The sequence below is a fragment of the Vidua macroura genome, chromosome 6 (assembly GCF_024509145.1).
Source record: "Vidua macroura isolate BioBank_ID:100142 chromosome 6, ASM2450914v1, whole genome shotgun sequence".
NCBI lineage: Eukaryota > Metazoa > Chordata > Aves > Passeriformes > Viduidae > Vidua > Vidua macroura.
Window position 1 is genome coordinate 9,637,564 of NC_071576.1, and position 16,411 is coordinate 9,653,974.

Here is a 16,411-nt window from a genome sequence, read left to right on the forward strand (position 1 = left end):
CAGATTGTAGAGTGCCTTTCTCTAGAAGTAGAATCCATTCAGAATGGCATGTTGCATGGCACAGGGCTAGGTCTCCTACTGCCACTAATGACACTTGGCTGAAGAATTCAGGAACTGTTCCCATTTTTTTTCTAATAATGGAGACTGTCACTAAGTCTACTCCTTTTTAATACCTGTTCTATACAAAAGCATCTCTCATGTTTTTTAAATCTGTACTTCAGTATGTTTTCTGGCAGCTCCTCATTTGGCTAGATTCCAAACGCATCTGTCTTCTCCAAAGAAAGGGTGCCATTTATCCAAGAACATTTATCCAAGAACATTTAAAGACTTTGCAAATGGGTACTGAAACCTCAAGGTAGTTTTTTCCCTTCTTAAGAAACAGAAACATAAAAATTACAGGGAGTCTGAGTAAGTTTGGGGGAAAAAAACACTTTTTAGGTCTGCTGCTGTCAGTGTGTTTACAGTTCAGGCAGGTCCTAAATATCCAGTAAAACACCTTACACAATGACATGCAACAGATAATCTGTTGAAGCTGCAAGTACTCTGTAATAACTTTTCTCCCTGATTTCAGAGCCCAGCATGGTCATTAATGAGATGAAACTCTTTGTTCTTTCAGTCCAAACTCCCTCATTTTTTATCTTTGGAGCAAACTTTTTTCTGACACAGGGGCAACCTTCCCTCTGGTTAGTCTGGCTCTTTAGTCAAAGTCAGCCTAGTTCACATCTATATTCAACAGATAAATGCAGTTGAGTCACAAAGTCTCAGCCTTACTAATATTTAAACAGATTCAGAGCAGATGAAGTGAAGCTACAGGACTTTCAAAGATATTTGACTTTAAAAACGACATTTCAACTACATAAGCACAGGTTCTTTTCAGCTACAGTTCTGTTGCATGCGGCATAAATTACACGGCTTAAGAGATGATGTTGCTTACTTGTAATATCAACCTCAGCATTTGCAAGTGGAGGCAGGTTAGGTGAGGAAAAGGCATTGAAACTCCCAGCATCCACCTTAGTCACCCTATTTCCCCTGTACAGTTTATTATAAAAATATAGGCACACCTGCAAGACAAGTAAAGAAACAGGTCTATGAATAAGCCAGTAATTAAAAGATGCAGTAGATAAATACAGTAGTCCGTCCTTTATAAAGTGTTTTCTAAATCTTTAAAGCAACCCAGAGCCTAGTAGATGTTTACAAGTCTAACCCTTTCAAAAAGTGTTGGCACTTCTGTCACACATTGGTTTAAGAATTTAAGAACAAAACAAGTTAAAATCTAACTCGTTTCATAATCCTCTCATGAGGCTTACTCTAGGAGACAGCAAATTTGCCTGAGTCCACTTCAGAGACGGAGGAAAGAAACAGATGGAGGATATCAATTTTTTAATAAATTAATCAGTTATGTATAAATTCAGAGTCCAAAATATAACAAAAAGCCTGGTGAAAAATGAGGATAACTTCCAAGCGTTACAACACATAAATAATTATGCTCCTTCTCAAGTCTGTTAAAGTTTGTCAATTTGAAGGAAAAGAGATACCTCAAAGCTGTTATCAGTTATTAAGATCTTGGCCAGTCAGCTGTTGCTGTTGTGTTACAAGAACTGGCTTTGAGAACATGGCAGAAGTAAAATAAGGTGTAACCTGACCCATTTTCTCTCTGAGTTTTGAGCTGCACAGCACAAACAGCACGGTACTGAGACTATGGAGGCACCTCCACGTTCATTAGGCGTATCACTCTCAACACTCCAGTCTTCAGGAACAGAGCTAGAAGACACTCCTACCAGGTCTATGGAGAAGTTCAAGGTAATATTCAGTTAAAAAAGACTTACAAGTGTTTCAGATCCCACATATTTGCATGAGAACCTCTAGTTTCATGTCTGCTGCAGCATACGTTTCAGACTTGAGAGTTTTTCTAGATTGTCTATGGGCAAATGGAATATGACCAACGTGAGACCAGCACGTGCTTTGCCACGCAAGCACTGTTACCTCAGTTAGAATCCATTCATCTTCCTGATTAAGTGCAATTCCTTACTGCCTACCAGATATTTAGTGAGTATTTGTGTCCTGGCTAGAGGGAGAAATGCAGCTTCTTAGATGGTCTTCCCAGGCAAACAGACCTCAGGAATCACGAACTGCCCAGCCATCAGCAGTGCCCCCAGAAGGTTGTCTCGGCCGTCATTCTGCAGCTCATAAATGGGCACCTGAAGAGCAGAGACTGGAATTACATCCTGGCCCTTATGTAAAGCCTACACAGCAGAAAAAATAAGTCCAACTTATGCAATACAAATACATGAATAATTTATGTAACAATGATTTATGACCAAAAAAGTTTTCCTTCTTCACCCAAACTGTTTTAGACTGCAGCAGATGGCAAGACTTCTCTCTCTGCTTAACAGAATTTTGTAATTTAAGTGCTTAAAAACTAATACAGAGATTTTTCTAATGTGATTAAAAATATTAACACTGGTTCAAGAAAAATAGAAAAACTAGCAAGTAGGCATAGTTAAAAGTGACTGAGCATAGGAGAAGTGATGATAGAGAGAAAGAGCAACACCCCCAGAACATACAGAAATGTCACTATGGGCTTCACAACAGCTCTCTTGCACCATCTTTCCTTATAGCATAGTAGAACTGAGCCAGCAGGTTATTACTGACAGAAAAGAGCAAGATTAAAAACAGAAATTTAGTCTGCTGAGTGATGATTTCCATGCCTTTTCAGACTGCCTCTTTATTAAAAGAGAGTGCTTCTTTCAGCAATTATTAAAAAAGAAAATCACATGCCCCCTTGCTGGATCATATGTCAGATAGATCTCCAAGCAATAAAACCAAAAAGAAAGCAAAACCTTGACTGATGTATCATGACTAGGCTACTCCATGCCAAGACAGCAAGTGGGAGCCTACTCCTTCCTAGACTTTTGTATTTTGACTTCAAATAGACCACATGTGAAAGGGAAGTTATGAGATTGGCGAGAGGAATTTTACAATGTGATGTTTCATCTTTCCTTTGTGATTAGAGTAGTATTTTATACTCAAGCAAGCTATTCTAGTAAGACAACCCCTCCCCCTCAGACAATATGCAAAGGGCTGATCTCCAGCTAAGAGAATGAAAATTAATAAATGTAGTCTTTAGAGGGAAGGAAACAGACCATATTAGATGTTTTGTGGAACAGAAATGATCAAAAATGCATCTAATGATTTTTTTTTTAATTATAAAGAATGCAACAATGAGTAATGTAAGTTGAGATAACAACTGATGAAGTAAAAAAAACTAAGCTTCAGGGCTTTTAAAGAAAAAAAGACAGCTGACAACCAGTGGCCACCTGAGACTGGAAAAATGCTTCTCATATAAACCGATTAATACACAATGGCCAATGACAGGCTCTTATGTCTTTCTCTGAAGCATCTGGCCCCAGCTATAATGAACTCCTGGTCTGATTTGGTACAGAGTTGTGAAGTCATTAATTGTAAAATTATGGGGCAGATTCTCAGTTGGTGAGCCCATCATTTCTCACTCATTTCTGTCAGCACTGTGACCATTCACCCTGGCCAGGGGCCTAGCCTGCACTGCTAAACTGTACAGTGATAATCAGTGATAATCAGGATATAGCCAAGTTCTGCATATAAAAACCAAAAATGAGGATTCCTGCTTCAACTTCAAATTAATTCCATTACCTGAGATCCTGTCAGAACAACAGTTTTGCCCAGGTTCTCACACATGAAGGACAGGGCTGAAGCTGTGTACGCCATAGTATCAGTACCGTGCAGGATCACAAAACCATCGTACTTCTCGTAGTGCTTCTGGAGGTGGAGAGAAAACTTTAACAGTTTTCACACTGTTAAAGAAATGCCCTGGCACCAGCAGTTGAGGTACACAGGGCATTACTTTCATTGATGCAGGCAATAGCACAATGCCTTATAGGGTACTGCACACACAACTCCTCCTAAACTTACCCTGTTTCCAGCTTGAATACAATTAAGGGTTAATCGGACACGGAGCACTAGAGCCAGTAATTCTGATTATGGAACAGTCAAAGAGATTGTTCTGTGTATACATATTAATGCAGCATTTTTAAACCAGAAGACTCCTAATTAAGAAAAGCTTAGCAATGGCTTTAAACAGGAATGTTAACATATGCAAATTAGTCGTATAGTGTGATGTCTTGCTGCCGCTTTTACTTTAGGGATTACACCATTTACAGGAACAGATTAGGCAAACCAGGGCTATCATAATATAGGGGAAAAAACAATCCGTTTAATCCATGGCAGACAGGCAAACTACCAGTGTCAGAGTGCCCTCTTCTGATGGAAAGGCATCCTTTCCACAGCAGAACCTGGGGGAGAGGCTTCTTGTTCATTAATGGACGCTCACCTGCTGGTTTTTGAGAAGGCCTTCACACTATCAGGCACATGCAGTATCAAAATGAATTTTATAAAAATTTTAATCTATATACAATTCCACTCAAGAGGTGTTTTGTTTTTTTTTTTTTTAATGCAAAGCCATGAATCACACTGCTCATCCTGTGAAAATAGTTGCTGGCTTTTGGAAGAAAAAGGAATTGGTTTAGCTACTTTAAGAATCATGGATATAGCAAACACTGCAGGGAGAGACACTGATGTCTCTGATGTAACTTGGTAACATGGAAAGGATTACACAGAACTCTAAGCAGATATATGAAGTGCCAGCATGAGCAGGAAAAAAGATGTTTAAACAAGATTTCTTTTTAATTACACGCCTCATGTTATACTAGGCACACACACTTGGCACCTCCTGATAATAAGGTCATCTCCAAACTAATTTGTAGGTTCCTACTTGTCCTTTTGCTATTTCTTCACTGATACTTGTGTCTGTCTACCTGTTGCTCCCTACTGGAAGTTTCAGGGGGTTTCTGCTTATCTCTAACAACTGAACCAACACAACAACTGCCAATGTTGCAAGGTCTTTCTGCAGGCCAAACTACAATGGGATGCAAAAACCATGCTGCAGCCATTCACCAAGGCAGCAACAAGGTAAGGTTTCAAGAATGGCTAAGAAATAGCCACCTGTCCTCTCTAAATCAGTACACTCACAAGTACTTTCAGTCTTATGAACCTTATTAGATGCAAAAGAACACAGTTTGGTTTAAGGTTCATAAGGGAAAAGATCAGGTTGCCAATTAAGGAGATATCCCATAGAAATATCTTGGAATGTTTTAGTCTGGAAAATCATCATGTTAGAGCTGTGGCAGGCAAGCGTCCAAGATGAACACAAAGTGGCAGTGTCTGTACACAACTTGGAGAGTTGAAAAGGGTTCCTTTCTTTTTGCCTTCTCAGCAATCTTCATTTAGATTACACAAACTGGGCATACAGAGAACCTATGTACAAGAAAAAAAACCTACTTTTATTTTGTAATAAAAACTAATATGCCAATAAGGGAAAAAAAGGTAAATTCTCTCCTGTTCAGCATGGGACTGCTGCCTTCTCTTGGCTCTCTTGGGCTTTTCCCAGCTACACCCCTGCTGCACCCTAGAGACTTTTCATGTACACACCAGCTCCATGTCTTCTTTGCCTGGGCAAGATGCATTTGATAGGACAAGCAACCTCCAAAGTTTGGTGGTTTCAGGATGCTGAACCTTCAGCATCATTCCCTGCATTATTGAACTGTTCACATGCATTGCTACGGCATGGTGGAAGAAGGGAATTCACACTATAAAGCTCACTATCACAGAGTGGAAGAGCAGTATCTTCCTAGCCCCACAGTTATTTATTTCTGTCAGCTATGTATGAATTCCTGGTATGAAGCATTTGAAGTGTTTTGCAGTTTTGCATTTTTTTAAAAGTACACAGCTAAGTTCAGACAAGGGACAGGCACACAGAAATGCTGATTTTTTTATTCTAGAGAAGGATATAATGAGTTTATCTATATATGCAGAAATATCTAGGGCTTTAAACATTTTCCACTGTGGGAAACCTAACCATGGTAGCAATTTCTTCTACTGGTTGCAAAGCCAAAGCTAGTCCAGTCCATGTGTGACCAGAGTGAGAAATGCATAAAGACATTAAATTATTTTCTATGTCAATAGCCAACTATTAAGCTATTTAAACACTCAAATGATGCATAACTAAGCAACCTTCAGCTAAGTTAGCCACACCTAAGGATTTTATTCAACATTTTTGGACAGTGAATTCAAATCAATGTTTTAGGACACATCAACCTACATATTACATACCTTATTCAATCACAGCTGCAATTTTTCTATTATTTTTATTGTATGGTGTTATGGCATGGCTCATACTTGGAAGAACGATGTAACTGGAAGTAGTTTACAACATTTCAAATGAAATAAAAATACTGCAAACTTTGCAAGCACAGTACTTCTTATTTGTGAATCATTAATTAAGGTACTTTACATTTAAAAAAACAAATACATATGTATAGTGCTACTGAATTGTTTTATCTTCCTAAGTGTACTAGAGATACTGCTGGTTTTGTTTGAGTGAAAAATAAATTCTTATCCCACATCTCTGTACCTCAAGTTTCGTTGCAATTTTGGCCCAGTCATCTGGTGTCATGTTGGAAGAATCAAGCAGTGGCGAGAGCTCAATGATTGTGTAAAAAATTCTCTTGTTTTGCTTGGAGAGACTATGAAGAAAAAGAATTGGAAAAAAAATCTTAGCATTAATATCAACTCATAACTTCTGATTTTTTCTTTAAATCAGTAGTTTTCATACTTTTCCTTCCCATTTCCCAAATCTAGGAGAAAAATGTCTTAAATCTGGAAATTAAATTCCAAGTTTAGAAGTTCATGCCTTGATGTGGTTTAAAGCATAAATACCTAAATTTAATTTAATAATAAATACAATGTGAGAGGCAGATGTGGGTGGTTTCTGGGCTGTGAGTGCACATTGCTGGGTCATGTCCAGCCTCTCATCCACCAGCACCCCCAAGTCCTTCTGGGCAGGGCTGCTTGCCATCTGTTCATCCCCAGCCTCGATGGATGCCACAGTTGCCCTGACCCAGGTGCAGCACCAGCACATGGTCTTGTTAAACCTCATGAGCTTCACATGGGCCCAGTTCTTGAGCTTGCCCAGGTTCCTCTGGATGGCATCCCACCCTTCAGGTGTGTCAATAGCACCTATGTCATCCTGGTGTCATCTGCAAGTTTGCTGAGACTGCCCTCGATCCCTCCATCCATGTCATTAATGGAGATATTAAATAACACTGGTCCCAATGTAGACCCCTGAGAAATACCACTTGTCACTGATGTCCATCATGACTCTGAGCCATTGACCACCACCTTCTGGCTGTAACCATCCCATCAATTCCTCATGCACTGAACGGTCCACCCATCAAATCCATCTCTCTCCAATTTAGAGAGAAGAATGTTGTAGGGGATCACATCAAAAGCTTCACAAAAGTCCCAGCAAAGATGTGCTAGCTGAAATCACCTTCCTGTCCTCCATGTGCCTTAGCAGAGCTTCTAGAAAGATCTGTTTCATGACTTTCCCAGGCACAGAGGGGAGGTTGACAGGTCAGTGGGTCCCATGATCTTCTTTTCTATCCTTTTTGAAGCTGAGTGCAGTATTTCCCTTTTTCGAGTCTCCTGAGACTTCCAATAAAATCTGCAGACTCATTCCCACTATGAAGCCTCAAAGACTGCTGCATACAGCAGAGAGAGCATTTAAACAACGTGTTTAAACTGACATCCTGTACCTAAGAAGTCAGACTTCACATGAAAAACTACCTTGCTGGATATCACATTTACACATGCTAAGAGTAACTTTGGAAGTCAGCTGAAAATCTGTGACAAGAAAGCTCTCCTGAGAATGTGCTGTTTAAATAAAACATGACATCCTGATACCAGAAACCAGCCCTGTCTTCAACTTCTGATGCTCTCTCTAAAAAGAGATCATGTCATTCCTCTTATATTGACGTTACACACCAATATACAAAGTTCACAAAATTTTCTCCCCTCAGGAACTCACAGTATTTCTCAACCACCTAGTTAAAATATCACTTGGCTAGCACAAAAGACAAGATGGCAAATTGCCACAACTAACCTCCAGAAACAGCACTCAGCAGTGCCAGAAAAACAAGACAAGATTAGTTTTTAAACCTCAGGTTTTTTTGATGTGAATGATTGTTTTAAGTTTTTCTGGTTTTCAGGGAAAGATGTGCCAGGAGAAGTGTATTTAGGACTCATACGGGTGTATTAGTGTAGTTTTGTTATGTTTCTAATCCCTTAAGTATTTAAAAGTTATTCAAGCACTGTGTCATAATAGAGCACCATTTTTCTCAGTGTAAGCATCATATTTAACACAAACTGTATATTCATATAAATACTACTGCACCAGGTGTCCAGTAGTTTTTCCCTTTACTCTTTTTCCTTCTATCTGCCTTTTAAGTAGTTACTTTTAAAAGTTTTATAGAGACCTCAATACAAAGTAGAAAAAAAATTCATAAACCTTTTACTTTCTTTGAATATCCTGGTTTTCTCCTTAAAGATTACTGAATATCAATTTGTAATCTTACAGAAAACCAGCTATGGTCCCATTTATTTTTGAACAACTGTGTAAAATCAGCCTTTGTGCAAAGTTAGCACATTTACAGGTGTACAGTCATTCATCACAGCTAGGGAATATTTCAAATTATTATACTGCCTTCTAAAAAAAACCCTATAAGCTTATTAATCATTGCCCAACAGTTAAGAAGCAATGCAGATTAATTATAAGCCCATTGCTTATTATCATAATGTTGCATAAATTTGGGAAAAACAATCAGCTTTTTGAGCTTTTAAAAACAGAAGGCCTGTAGAATTAAAGCATGAGGCCTATTCACAGATGCATTAATTACATGCTACTTTTTCAGGCATATGCTGAAGATAATTGACATGGAGCTGTATATCGTTTTTGTAGTTTATGTAGAATATTTGTATGTTTGCACAGCAGCAAATTAATATACAAAAAAAAAAAATCCAGGAATAGACTGCCCAGAATAGTTACTTGTTCCCTAATTTAAAAGTTATTTCCCAGGCAGTTCTAAGGAACTTCATTGCAAATATATCCAAACACATTATTTTCTATCACATCAAACATGGTGGACTTTTTTCTTTTAAACCAATATAAGCATTTTTTTCTAATCTCATAGATTCTTCATGTCAAATGTCTAGAGATGTAATTACCTGAAAAAGAACAAGATACCTCCTAACCCTTCTGTACTTACGGGAGCACCAGTGTGTTCTTTGGGAATTCATGGCAGTTGCTCACTTTTGTTTCCTGGGCATACGCCTCATCGTGCAGCATCGGCATCGTTTTCAAACTGTTTACTAATTTATTGGCCTCAGGAGCAAGCCCTTAAAAACAAAGAATAAAGGAAGTAAATAAAGGAGCAGGGATGGAAGGAAGCGAGTGGTATGGTAAGGAGGGAAGAAGACAAGCAGTTTGCCCATCCTTCCAAATGAAACAGTCTATTGCCAGTTTAAAACCATGAAAAATGAACGTAACTAATAAATACTCATGCAGTTATTTTCTTGATTTGAAATCCTTTATTTAAGAGAAATAATGTTTCAAATCTCCTCCACATCAAACATTTGTGCTTCTACCTATTTTTCATTGTTGCTTTGTCTGCAGGTACTTATCAGAAGCAGGGACAGGAAGCCAATTTTTGCAACTGTAGCACAAAACTATCATTCTCTTTCACATTTGCTATAGCTATTACTACTATTGCTACTTATTAATAGGAGTAGAATAATTAAAAAGCACCCAGCATTGTTCTGTACTATCAAGTTGTGATATATACTTTCCACTAACAGGTTTAGGACTTAACATCTGAACAGACAAAAGGTAAAAAGGTGCCTAAACCTCTGAATAGAAAAAGTTGAAAGTATGGATGCATCTCAAACTCTGCTCTCCCTCTCCCTGCCCATGATGGGGTCTATCTGTGGCAGGGACCCTAAAACAGCTGCTCTCTAAACTAGCCTAAGAACACGTTTAGTGTTTGGTGGACCTGCCTTGCAGGTGTCCTGGTTGCAACCAGGTATTTCAAAGGGAATCTGCACGTTGTTCTCTGTTAGCCAGAAAGGCACCTAATGTGATGTTACAGTCCTCAGCATCATAGAACTGAGTTCACCTGTAAACCTAACCTGCAACTCATCTCCCAATACCCTGTTCCAGGAATGACAGCAACAGTCCTGGCATCCAGAATCAGAAGCCACCCTGACTTCTTGAGACAATTTTCTTACAAGGAACTTCCAACAGAGGTACTTCCTTCTCGACTTGAAGATTTTACTGTCAAGTTCAGTTTAATCTCAGTGTTTCATATCACCTGTTTACATGGTGAACAAACCATTAAGCCTCATTATTCTAGTTCTGTTAGTTTTAGTTATTTCTCATCTGAGGCCAGGGAATTCTCTCTTATTTCCTAGTTCTGTTTATTTAAACACGATTCTCATCCAAGTTAGCACCTCCAATTATTTTTGCTTCACCTTCAAACAGCAAGGTTTATTTCAAATACTCAAAAACCGGAGAATATTTTCAATAGTATTTCTAGCTTTTTCCATTTACTTTCCAAGCTGATGGAAAAATCCTTAAGAACTCCCTCATCTCCCTCCTGGCTTGCCTTAAATTAAGAAGGAGGCCTCTTCATAGCCAACTTCCTCACAGGACAGCAACAGCATTTGAGTGGATTTCTTTGGATTACTGCCAGAATACTTTGTTTTACAAAATATATTTAAAACACTTTCAAGCCTTGGATGTTTCATTCATTCAACTATAATCCCTGCTTTTCCTATTAAGGATGTTCCTAGTTTAGTCACAAATGGCCACTTCTGCTGTGCTCGGGCATTGAATCATTTTGGCTCGGAAATGCAGCCCAGTTTCAAGTGTTTCCTGGGTGTTCTCTGATTATTCTTCTGTTCGTACAGTGTTCATCTTGCTCTGAATATTGACAATGGATTAGACTGTTTATTTTTTGTCTTTGCCACAGGAACTGGAGAGCTGATGTACGTTAATGTTCTTTAATCCTTTCTCTACAAACAGCAGTATCTCTTAATCACAAATCTGTCAGGATTTTTCCGTAATTGCTTGCACTGAATGTAAACTTTTTTTTAAGGCATTCTGCAGATGTATCCAAGATGACCCATTTACAATCTAGACAGCCCCACACATGCATCCACGTCTAGCAGTGATTTCTACTTTACAGCTTCAAGAAGCAAACACGGGGGAACTCAAGTGCAATGGTTTTAAGAACATTTCTACTTTACTACACATGGAAAATAGCTTTTGTGAGCCAAGCTCGTTGACAAAGTATTTGAAGCAACTTCACCCCTGCAGAGAAGAGGCAGGCTATGTGATTTGTCCAAATAGCTCTCATCAACTTCTGTCCTGTCCCTTGCCAGCTGGCCAGCCCTGACATAACAGAGCAAGTGGACAAAGGCAGAATGGCAAACAGGCACCTGTGGCCAAGGAGTACAATCATGGTTTTGTCTCACCTACAGTCCAGGACTCTGCTTTTCACTCTGGTGCTATAAGTAACACAGTTATAGCTACCTGCCAAACAAGATATCCTACAACCTGTGCTGCTGCAGAGAACAGGGAGCAAAAATATTAATTGCAGCAGCTACGTTACTTGGAACTTTCAGAAGTGAGGTACACAGATTTCAAACAGAAAAAGGTTTGGACTACAGCAGCCAGTCCTTTGGCAATCTAGTATGTCTAAAGAATACACTTAAATAACTAAGCTACCTAAGCAGACTATTCCAAGATAGGTAATTTTTCTAAGGGTATTTAGCTTAGTTCTACATGGATTTGTTGGGTTTTTTTCCTTATTACAGGTAAAAGTTAGGAAAGAGACCTAGCCCACATGCCCAAGGAAAATATCTTCCTGAAGGCAGCAGCACAAACTTGATGGAAAGATCACTATCACAGTAACCTCACTCTGGAGTGCAGTAAGGTTCTCTTTCTGAAATGAGCTACTGATAAGCCAAAAGAAACTAATGTAGGAGGAAATAAGTAGGAGTAAGAAACTTTAAAAATGCACTGAAGTGGCTTGACAGCAAAGACATGAAAACTGAGAGAGTCTGCACCTGAGTCTGGTTGTCATCCAAGTCACATAAACTGAAGCAGACTGTTCATCCTCTGAAAATTACTCCTGCACAGGTAACATAGGTGTGCAGAAATTCCAACAAGAATTTCCAAGACGTGCTGGAGTTGCCAGATGAGCTACTTCTCTTCATCATGCTTGAAGTAAAACACTTGTAGTTCTAGGAAGGGTTGTAAACAGGCACTTTCCATCCACTGATAAATAAAAGAAATGAGCATCTATTGTATCTTCCCTTGAAGCATGCTGCCTTTCCCATGCCCTTTCACTAGCTTCTGTCTGAACACTAAAGACTGCCAAATATTCTGAAAGAGGTACTCTGGCTGCTCTGCAGCTAGATGTGGGTATGAAAAGCAGGTCAAAACCCCCCCACAGGATGCAGCAAGTCAGCATCATTGGATCATAACTGTTAGATTGTTTGCACATGCTGTAATGATTGACACTTGTTAAGCAAAAGGAAGAAAAACATACAAGATGAGAAGAGGTTATAAAGAACGAGACACGTGATTATAATTTATTAGCTTAAAAGAGGCATTTAGAAAGCTGAGGCAACAAAAGTAGGAAATTGTTTTAGTATAAACAATGCAAACCGAGAAAGGCAAGTCAGCACGTGGCTTTGAAATACGGACTTTTTTTTACAACTTTGACAGATTAAAAACAGAGATGACAGCCATAAAAAACTAAGAATACCTTATAGCATCTTTACTACAATAATAAGGATTAGCCGATCACCATCTCCTGAGAAGAAAGGACATGTATTTGAAAAAAAATAAAGTCTAGGAATCTCCAAGGTGAAGCCCCAAGTGTTTTAATCCTACAATAAGAAGCTGAGACAGTATTTCAGGCAGAGGCACAAAACTCTGTAGTAGGGATCACAAGTACCTGTGCTTTTGAATTTAGACAGACACAAGCTGTGGAAGCCCTGGGATGTTCCACTGCCTTCCAAGTAAACGAGGCAAGAAACGAAACAGGCATTCACCAAAACTGGACTGTTTCCCTCTCACTCCCACTCTTTACGTTACCTTGTTTCCCTTTAATCCAACGCTGGCAAGCACACAGCCCTACAGCAAGTCACACCTGACTGAAATCCATTTTTTCCCCAGACACACTAATGGGTTGATGTTTCTAGTATCCCTTGGGATCTGTGCCTACTGAGTGATGATCAAGGGGTGCTTAGGTGCCACTCCAACCAGCTGCTGGACTGTGGAGGTGTCAGGTGAGTTTGGGCACCTATCTGCTGACATTTAGGGGCACCTAAAAACACACAGCATATACCTGTAGGTACCTAAGAAGCCTTCAGATAAAATTCAGGCATTACACTGAATGTCTCAGTGTTCAGTTTTGGATGTAAACATTTTCCAGAGAGAGTTTGGCATAACTAGTTAGCATCTAGTTTGGCATATTTATCAAGTCCCCCCCTCCCTCGGTAAGGCAAGGCAAGGCAGAACTCATCAGTGATTTCATGAAAGAAGCCAAGAGCTGGTGGGAGAGCAGCAGAAACCTGTCCCAAGCCTGACACTGCATCCGATCTCGCTCAGCCGGACACCTGGCAGCTGCCTCACTTGCATCCGCTGCGCCTGCCAGGTCACCACTGGAAAATCCTTGTCACGGCCGCCAGCTCCAGCGGCCCACGCTCTTCCCAGCAGGAATGCCAGGCACACGCTCTCTGGGTGGCCGGTGACAGTGGCTCATTTAGGGCTAAAAACAGCCTGCATGACTAGTGCGATGAAGTCGGTTTCATTTTCAGTGCGTGAGGTAGGGCAGAAAGGACTCACGCTGCAGGAAACACGTTGTTCTCTGCCAAAAGCCGATGCTGCTCGCAGTGACGCTCACAAGGATGCCCATCAGCTGAGCTACCGGGTGAACCAGCTGACGGGAGCCGGGGATTAGAGGGAGCCTCTCACAGCAGCGATGCCGCACCGCAAACCGCGCCGGGTCCCCGCGGTCGCGCCGCGCCGAGGCAGCCCCGGCCGCAGCCCCACGGCCAGCCCCGCTCCCCGCAGCCACCCCCGACACCCCCGCCGCCGGCCCTCACCCTTGGAGTCCTGCACCATGCCGATGGTGCCGCCCGTGTTGATGACCAGCACCCGCGCCTCGGCCTTGGCGGAGGGAGCCGAGGGGCAGCCGGGGCGCTGCTCCTGGGGCCGGGGCCCGGCCAGGGCTCTGAGCAGGGAGCGCGGCTGTCCCGCCGCTACCTCCATCCCGTGCCGCAGGATCCGCTACCTCCTGGACGTCCGCACAACAGGGAGTTTTAAGGGGCGGGAGGGCGGCGGCGGGGCCGCCCCTTCCCGCTGCCCCGGGGGCGGGGAGAGCCGCCGTGCCTGCCCGCCCGAGCGCGGGGAGCGCCCGTGAGGGGCAGCGCCCGTGAGGGGCAGCGGGGCCGCGGCGGGGCAGCCCCGGCACCGCCCCCTGCACTTTGCGCTGCGGGCAGCGCCGGCCCGGGCCGACGTCAAAGCCCTTCATGCTTGAAGGAGAAGCCAAGAGCAGCGGCGCGTTCTGGGCCCGGGAAGGAGAGAGGGGACACAGGGCTCAGGGTCAGCCCGGCGAGAGCACCTGCCTCACCCCCCTTTTCCTTCATGGGGAAGAAGGTGGGAACTGCCCCTGCTTACCCGGCCTCAGAGGCGGCTCCTGCCTACCCAGCGTCTCCCAAAACAGGCAGCGTAGCACGGGCAGCCCCCCCGCCCCCTCCATTCCAGCGTTCATCCAGATGGATTCTTTTGAGGATTGGGTAGGAGATCAGCTGTGAGGAGGCTGAAGTTGTTTTCAAGGAAATCTGATGAATCTTTGGGTCTACTGTCATAAGATTTGTTATTATTGGCTAAGTGTAAAGCAAAATCAGCAAAGCAACTGTTTAAAACCCAATGAGCCAGTTAGTGGGGACAGTAAGTGCTGAGAGGCATGAGCTGCATGAGCTGAGAAGTAGCTGCTGCACCAGTACCTTGAGGCTAAACATGTCACTGAAGTGCCTGAGTTACTCAGTACGTCAAAGGAAGAACATACTTCCTGTAGCAACGTGGTAGAGTTGTTTTGGCTCCTGGTCATATGAACTCAATTTGTACCCTGCACTGCACCTTCTAAATGAAATGTAACTCACTTTCAAGGTAAAAATTGGGATTGTGGGATAGTCCAAGCAATGTCTTCTACTTCCAATTTCTGTGACTCCAACAGAAATAAATTTTATGTTCTCCCCCCAAATTGTCAATCTCTCTCTTCGTCTGAGTGGCCCAAAATGTGGCACAGAATTCCAGATGTGGTCCCACAAGTGCCGAGTAGAGGGCAGTAACCATTCCCCTGTTGTCTGCTGGCTGTAATTGTTCTGCTAGTGCAGCCCAGCCTCTGCTTTCATCACTGCAAGGACCCTTTGCTGCCTAATACATGACTTGTCCAGAAGACCCCCAAACCCCTTCTGCACAGCTGCTGCTGTGCATTTTTTAATCTATACTGTAGGCTATTGAACAAAACTCAGCAGTGTCTGAAGGCAGAAACAAACTGTGTAGTAACTCCGGCTGCTGGAGTACACTGTGTGTATTGACACATCCACAACAAAATTTTCTAAGTAAACAAACAAAGATTGTGGATCTGCAGCAGGGAAACACTTTTTTCAAAAGAATGAAAAAATTGCATCTAATTCCTGTTATGTATCAAAGAAACACATTCTACTTCCTTCATATATTTCTGGCACAAAACTCAAACCATCTTCTTCACTGTACTCTTTTCCCTGTGATACTCAGACTAAAAAAAGTAATCAAGATCACATGAAAAGAATGTGATGAAGAGTTTTAAACTCTACAGAAAGGTCATGTTAGGGTCTGAGGGACTCCTTCCAGAAAGAACAAAACTGAAGTTCCATTTGAGTAGGATTACTAGAGTTGGTCAGAAATTCAAGACCTTCTTTTGCAGAATAATCAGCTTTTGAAAATGTTTCTAGCAAAAAAAAAAAAAAAAATTCCTTTTTTTTTAAACATTACACACTGTTGATTTATTTTTTGTTTTTTCAATAGAAAAATAGTTTTCATTTTAAGAAATCAAAACTGTATGCTATTAACTGCATACACCTGTTAATTACTTTGTGTGTTGGAATACAGAATTCTGAATGGCATCCTTGGATTAGAGAAGTAATCCCAAATAAATTACACAATGATGTTAAGAAATTACTCATTGCACAAACAGAAGGGTGAAGGACAAAAGACCAAGAGGTACCACTGCCAGAGAAACCAGTAACAGAATTCATAGGACTAACACCTGAATAAGAGATATTGACAATAGAAAAAGAAACACAATGGAAACACTCAGAGAGCTGCAACACATGCATTTCCCTGGAATGATGCAACAGGCAGCAG

General features: G+C 41.4%; 1 protein-coding gene across 2 annotated transcripts in view; it reads right to left on the reverse strand.

Annotated features, from left to right (window-relative positions):
* ASPG (asparaginase) overlaps positions 1-14,434 on the reverse strand; it is a 139,896-nt gene extending 125,462 nt beyond the window's left edge. For both annotated transcript variants that reach the window (XM_053981679.1, XM_053981678.1), the window contains exons 1-6: positions 14,107-14,434; positions 9,198-9,327; positions 6,506-6,617; positions 3,670-3,795; positions 2,115-2,198; positions 935-1,061 (exon numbers count right to left, since the gene is read on the reverse strand). In XM_053981679.1, coding sequence (XP_053837654.1) covers positions 935-1,061; positions 2,115-2,198; positions 3,670-3,795; positions 6,506-6,617; positions 9,198-9,327; positions 14,107-14,272 — 745 coding nt within the window. In that variant the 5' untranslated portion in view covers positions 14,273-14,434. The remainder of the gene's footprint in view (positions 1-934; positions 1,062-2,114; positions 2,199-3,669; positions 3,796-6,505; positions 6,618-9,197; positions 9,328-14,106) is intronic.
* Positions 14,435-16,411: the final 1,977 nt, after the last annotated feature.